Source organism: Montipora capricornis, chromosome 13 (genome assembly GCF_036669925.1).
Source record: "Montipora capricornis isolate CH-2021 chromosome 13, ASM3666992v2, whole genome shotgun sequence".
Classification (NCBI taxonomy): Eukaryota; Metazoa; Cnidaria; class Anthozoa; order Scleractinia; family Acroporidae; genus Montipora; species Montipora capricornis.
In genome coordinates this window covers 14,200,480-14,207,979 of record NC_090895.1, presented here as the reverse complement: position 1 = coordinate 14,207,979, position 7,500 = coordinate 14,200,480, and the positions used below count along the sequence as shown (strand labels likewise).

At 39.3% G+C, this 7,500-nt stretch overlaps 1 protein-coding gene across 1 annotated transcript in view; it reads right to left on the bottom strand.

Moving 5' to 3' along the window:
• Positions 1–7,500, bottom strand: part of LOC138030576 (NLR family CARD domain-containing protein 3-like) — a 22,753-nt gene that overhangs the window by 12,432 nt on the left and 2,821 nt on the right. The window contains exon 2 of the mRNA XM_068878473.1: positions 769–831. Coding sequence (XP_068734574.1) covers positions 769–831 — 63 coding nt within the window. The remainder of the gene's footprint in view (positions 1–768; positions 832–7,500) is intronic.

Sequence of the window (7,500 nt, the reverse complement as noted above, 5' to 3'; positions counted from 1 at the left end):
GAAGTTGTACGAGTGGTGCTGCCGTAATTGCCTCATACCCCACTGCGGTAAAACCGAGTGTATGATCTTAATGCGCGGGCAGTTTGTTGGGCCGTTGCAAGCAGTATCATTAGGGAACAGTGTCGTCACTCAAGTCAAGTCAACTAGGTGCTTAGGCGTTGAGCTTGATAGTGATCGTAAGTGGAACGTTCACGTTAAAGAGTTAATCAAGTCCTTCACACAAAAACTGAATCTTCTTAGGTCCTTGTATTTTTTACCGACTTCGGCGAGAGCCGATTTTTATTTTAAAGTAATTTTACCATCTGTCACCCCTATGGTTTGGTTGTATGGGGCTCCTGTGGCAATCGCTCTTTGACGTGCTGGAGAAAATACACGTACGTACCGCGCAGAGCATCTAAAACCTGGATTGGTATACACCTAGCGACCAGCTCCTAGCCCAAAGCAACTGGTTTACTAAATATTATTAATTGTTTGTACGAATATAGATTGCTTTCAGTAGCACATGACTGCTTTTATGATTTTTCACCTACTCCTATTAAGCAGCTACGTGTATTTAAGAAATATGATTGTAACTATAACCTGCGAAGGAAATTGAAAAATTTAAAAAATTCCGCCTTCAGCCTCTTTTTTCAACTCGCTTCTCGGTGTTTGGATATCTGATGAAACACTCCTACTCGTGTTTGATATATTACTTCTCCCACTCTAGTTGTAGCCTGCAGTATAATTATGGTCTTTATTCATGGTATATTATTGGATCAATTAACACACCCTCCACCTGTCCAAGTTTGTGTTTGGTGCTGTCTTCATCCGACTTCAACTGCTTTAGCATTTCTGGATTTAGAAAAAAGGAAGCAAAACAATCAGTCAATAGGGGTTTCTCTTGGTTTGGGTCACCTTAAAACTGGGTTGTCTGATGAGAGTCTGTTACTGGAACCATAGTTTACTGCAAAACATTTATGTCCAGCATTTCAGCATGAAAGGGTGGAAAACACTTTATGGAAGAGAATACAAAGTTCTAAAATGTCAGCTACCAACATATATTTGCAACAATAACTTAGGGTTTAGAGAGTGTTTGGCATTAACATTATTTTTTTGTCTATAATTATGCAGATAACAGGGGTTTGAAGGGAACCATAACGAGCCAGACGCCCTTAACAACCAAAACAGTACCTCGGTATCCCGCGGAGATAGGAGGCAATATGCCCGGTATCTCAGAGGGGTGCCCAGTTGCTTGTAGTATTCCAATGTAATTGAATCCCTTAGGATTATATAATTAATAACTCTTTCACTCACACTTACAAGGTAAAAGGTGTTTTAATCCTCTAGCTTGAAATATTTTTTTGTCAGATTTTAATTGAAATTCTACTTTCAAACATGTCGTTGATGCACGAGGACAATGCGATTTACCGTGGGATAGTGACGATCCTTTAACAGAAGTTGGAATTATTTGGTCGAATATTTAAGGCAAACATTTCGGCTAAAAAAGGACGACTTGCAACATAACAGATGCGATCACACTGTGATCCCATAAAAGCGATTTTTGTGTTCCAGGACATAATGGCTGGCTCCGGTATTGAAGTTAGGATTTGCTTATGGAAGGTGTCTACCGTAGGACGTCACGATTGTTGGAAATTAAGTGACTGAAGTGACTGAAGTGACTGAAGTGCAAACGAGGGAAAATGTTACACAAAAACATTATTTCTGGTAATGTTTCCCTTTTTGCCCGCTTCAAGAAACATCGCAAGTACGGAAAAGTTTCGTCCTTTGAGGGGCCAATAATCTTAAAAAAAGATTTACAAGTGATTCAAGTGAAATATACAAATGTCCATTGCGAAAGTGTTTTGCTTACGCTACAATAGTTCACACAATGCTATTCCAGCACTCAATGCTGAATGATCATGAAAGTGTAATCGTCACGTTAAGATTATAGATATAACCTTAAACTTGAAGGGACTTGTTAAGTTCCATACCTTATAAACGTATTAGCATCGGCAAGTTCTGAAAACTATTAGTACAGTCACGTAAATTATTAACATGACAGGGGAGTCTTGCCGTAATTTTAGGAGAAAGGCATTGAAAGGGTCAGTTTATCCAAATTTCTATGGTATATAATGCTTATCTAATTATCTGAGGAAGGGAAAAAGATTATGGCACTGAGAAGATACTGCGATGTTGCTCAAAAAGATGGCAACTAATAAAATAAGAAATAATCCTTTCAGAGACAGTCGATAATACCTTTACCCATCGAAAGAACGGAAACATGCAACACTTCCAATGATGGTTTTTTATTATAACCTACAGATAAAATAATATTCCAAGCTTAAGAACATGATTAACTATCAATACTGAATTTCTCGAACAAAAGATACGCGAATGTAGCATTTTATGCTCATTTTTAGGCATAGCCAGCCAAGATAAAACCTCTTCCCAGGTTCAAGACCTCAACTGATTTGCAGTAACACATTAGATGCTCGAGGGATTCCTCTTCAGTCTTACATAAGAAACGATAGCGATTCCGCAATTTTAAATTTCTAAGTTTACTATTTCTATAAAACTTCCCGATCGGCAATTTGTATTCAAAACCTCTTAAATTTGTTTCCTAAGTTACAGAAGGAAAGTGAAAAGATTTGCAAGTTCCAATCGACAAAGAGAACTGGGTCTTCTTTTTTTAAATTTGGTCTGGGAGGACGGAGGAAATTCTTTGCGGAAACTTAACTCTTCACAGATTTGCCTTGAGGAAACGTATGCTGTGTTGCGGATTCTATTGCTTAAGGTGGCTGGAACAAGTTTCACGACTTAGAGACCTTCTTATTAGATGGGTTATAACTACTATACTGTATCACGTAACAGCAATGTTATGGTACCACATCAAACACCAATTATTGCTTAACGAAATGCGCTCACAATTTTGACGTAATAGGTTACCATGGCAACATGAAAGCTATCCAAAAACACCCTATATTTCGTCTTTACTTGCTTATATCTTTCAAATGAAATCGGTGACCCCCATTTTTTATTGCAGAATAGTAATTAGCAATTTAAGATAGCAAAGTTTAAAAAAATTCTTGGGAGCCAATTCAGAGCTACCTTAATTTTTCAAAAAAATTTGTGTTCCAGCCACCTTAAGCTTCAAAACCCTCCTTGTAGAGATTAGCAACAACGGTGGAAACCGGGCTCCCCATGGCTGCACCTTCTCTCTATTCGCAGATCAATACATTATACTAAAAATACGTAGATCTTATACGAAATCTAAGAGGTCCGTAATGTGGGCAGGTGTCAGTGTCGTGCGATCAGCAAGGCATTGGTCGCTCATCCTTTCATCCTTTTAGAGAAGAAACTAACCTGTATTGCTGATATCAATTGTCTCTGAGTATGTTCCCCAGTCTCTAACAAACTTCCCGGAATTCTTCAGTTGGGAGTAAAACTAGAGATATGGAATTCAGCAATAATAGATACTATTATGCCTCCAATTCCCTATTAAGTTACCCGAACTTGTGATAGCCTTTTTAACATAATAGCTGAGCAGAACTTGTGCCAGAGACAAAAGAACAGTCATTAATGAGGCAAAAGAATCTAAGAGGCCTGCGTCAGCTACAAACCTACATATGTATAATGTCATATTTGGTTCTTTTTCCCATTTGTCTCAAAACTATCTCGATGTTTATCAAAGCCATCGAAGTTGATGCCATTCATGTTTAATGTCCAGGATCCAGACAACCCCTTAAAATTATTAAACCATGTGCTGAACCAGAAAGGATATACAACAATCCATTAATCTACAGCTAAACATGATTATCTTTGTTGTATATCCCAGGAGCACTCAGGCACATTTCAGTGCCAGGACTCCTACCTGGCTGAACCAGAAAAGATATACAACAATGCTTAAATCTGTGACTAAAGATGATTACTATCTTTATTTTATATCCCAAGAGCACTCAGGCACATTTCAGTGCCAGGACTCCTACCTGGCTGAACCAGAAAAGATATACAACAATGTGTTAATCTATGACTAAAGATGATTATTATCTTTGTTGCATAACTCAGGAGCACTCCGGCACATTTCAGTGCCAGAACTTCTAACTGGCTGAACCAGAAAAGATATACAACAATGCTTAAATCTGTGACTAAAGATGATTATTATCTTTGTTGTATATCCCAGGAGCACTCAGGCACATTTCAGTGCCAGGACTCCTACCTGGCTGAACCAGAAAGGATATACAACAATGCTTAAATCTATGAATCAAGATTAATAGTGTCTATAACAAAAATAATTATTGTATATAACAAGCAAATTCACTGATTTAAAAAAAGGTGGTTTAAATCTGTGTGTTGTTATACCGTAAAGCTCCTACTGATAACTCTAACCTTCAAAGGAACAAATGTTACCTGGATCATTTCTTCACAGAATGTGATCTGATTTAAAAGGTAGGTCTCAACAACATCTCTATTCTTGAAGAAATTTATCATGTTCTGGTCTGGCAGGTATCTTACCATAATTTCTTCTATATTGTCTAAAAACCTGCGCTGACAGTTGACCCTGAGAGCCAAAAGTAATGAGCTGTGGAAAAGCTCAAACTTTTCTAGTCTATATATTTGGATGTGAAAGCTCAGGAAATGGTAAGGTGTATATGGGACATTCGACTGATCTCTGATGGGATAATTTTAACCACTAATATTTATCCAATCTTTAAGAAAAAAAAAAAAGAAAAACAGATGAACAAGAGCTTAACAACATACATTGTGTGTACCCCTGTTCGCCCAAGCTTAGTCAGGTTTAGCATAGTTTGCCATCCTTGATCTGGAATCCTGGACTGTAGTTTGAAGTAAAGCAAAGTCCAATCGGAGACACGGAGGGACTGAAAAAATTCAGGGCACTATCCCCAAGCATGGTCTCGAAAGCTTGCTTTGGCCCATTTTTGTGGTCACTTGGTTCGCAATGTCGTTCAGCATTTTAGCCACTTCGGGTTTACTAACATGATCTGCTACAGCTTATGCCAGCGGCAGCTGGTAATTCTCCCGAACATCGCTGATAAAAGTCCACTCGTCCTCTGGTTCCTCTGAAATTTTCTCTGGTTCCTCTTAAATTTTCTCTGAAATACCGAGCGCGCGCGGTATTTTTGGCTTCTTCGCGAAGCGATTTAAGCTGTTCGAGAGCTTCTTCAAGGCCAGTTTTGAGCTTGATGTTTTCTTTTTGTAACCTCTCGAGCTCAAAAAGTTTTGACTATTCCAGGCTAGGAGTGGAACTGAAAACTCAAGATGATCGTCTGTTCGCTGGGCGGAACTGCCTGTCGGTGAATTTACATACTGCTCACGCTCGGCCCAAATCGATCTTTAGCTCATTAATAGCGTCGATTAGCCGCTTGTAGCAGCTAACTTCGCTAGATTTTATGGTCCTTCGAGTTACCGCACAGACAACTCCAAACAGAGAAGCCACAGCCACAGACTCTCCCCTACTACTCCTTCGATCCATGGCCAAGACTGTGAGATCTTTTACATCAACAAGCTTGACGAGGGCAAATTCGGACGGGAAATTTTGCACTAACGGGGATCTCGACAAGAATTTGCTGGGCTGACAACCTCATATCGTCGAATTTAGTACAAACCACTGTTTCTCTGGGTCGCTAACTAGATTGACACGACAGATATCAAACGCTTCAGAGAAGGCCTCCATAACTTCGCTGAAGACGAGGGAAACAGCGCAATTTCCCGCGCTGCTCAAGGTTAATGTGAATTCCAAGCTCCGGAAATGTCAATACATTAAATTCCACCCATATTTAAACCAGGTACCTTTCAGTGTTAATTGCTTGTCAAAACTCTACGGGGCTTAAACCACAACACAACCACAAACCAGCCATGATGATATGTCCTGACCATGAATATGACGTCACTCCCTAGCAACCGTGTGAGTCGCATTTTTTAACTTCCGGTTATCTCTGGCTCGTTATGTGTAACGTTTCTCCCCAGCTTCTCAGAATATACTGTACATGATGATAACTTGAGGAAGGGAACTTAGCAATTAAGTGCAGTTTCTGCATGATCTCATTAATGTGCAAATCCCTGACGCATCAGTTTCAACATGAACACAAATTCTACCTACAAATTCCCCTGCTTTAGTACTGTACTTGCAAAGAGATGTTAAACTCAGTCTTTTTTGAAATTCTTTCTTCCTTTTCTCTATAGGAGTTCCTTTGAGCCAAACTTAACCCCTTTCACAGCTTTCAAGTGCAATGGATAAGTATACGTGCAGTTCATTCTGTCAAGAAATGCAAGTCCATGTGCTGTAGACATCAGAAAACAAGCCATTTTCATCTCCTAATAACGATATACTCCATGCAAGGTCAAGTCAGCTAAGATTTTAAAAACGAGATTTGTTTTTAGTGCATTTTCAGTTCTAGCAAAAATATTGTAATAAGATCATATTTTCTGTAGTTGTAGCGGAGCTCCTTGCACGCGCACGCGCGCGGAGCACCATAGTTAAGAAAATATGGTAACCCATTAATGCGAGAAATTTTGGTTTTATAGCCATGGCGTCTTCGAGCGTCCGTCCGTACGTACGTACGTCCTCCCCTTCATGTATGGCAATGTGATCAGTAATACGCTAGATTACAGCATACATCTTTGATATTCGACATCCATGTTAAGGTCAATTGACACCTGTAAAGTCTCCACTGACCAGTGTCAGGCTCAAGTTTAGACTTCATTGAGGTTAACTGTTTTTTTTTTAAGTTGACCGCTGACCAGGTACTGGTTTTCAATTGGATCGCAGGCTGAATCCAAAATAACTCACCTAAACGCCAACGAGGCTTCACGTTTGGCGCGCTTTGTGTGGCTCGACGTAGTTAAACCATCATGGTACGTCAATTATAGCTCTTAACAGTGACTGCTTTTCGTGTTCAGGTGGAAAATAGTTTAGAAAATGTTTTGTTTCTGCATTTTTTGCTGGTTTCAATCCAGTTTTGCATATCATGATAGCTGTGTTCCACACTGGTGGCTAAGCAGTTATTGCAGTCAAGCATCAGAGGGATATAAATTTAGAGCTGAGTGTTTATTTTTAAATTAATGTGCTCTTATGTTATGCTTTTTTCTCTGTATTTCAGTTTTTGGCATACCTTTAGAAGCTCTGAAGAAGTTACTCCACAAATTCTTTCTTTGGGCACTAAAACATTTGTTATTTTTACGGATGCGTATTTTTAAAAAGTGGTTTAATAGTTTTTTCCTTCTTGAATTTCTTCAGCTGCTCTGATTGGTTCAGCTGAAATAATCACGCACCGTCAATGCTTCCAACCAATCAGAGCAACTGAATGCCTCGGTAGGGGCACACCCTCATTCATGGATAAAAGGATTGCTAAACAGCTGAACTCTTCTCGGATTTTCTTGTTCTTCACGACTCTTACGAGCGCTAAATATATGTATGTGGAGGGAATATCACTGGGCTATATAGAGATGGGAATTTTGTCGGGATTGAGGACTTTTGCGTGTGAAGGAAGATCAAATTGTGGA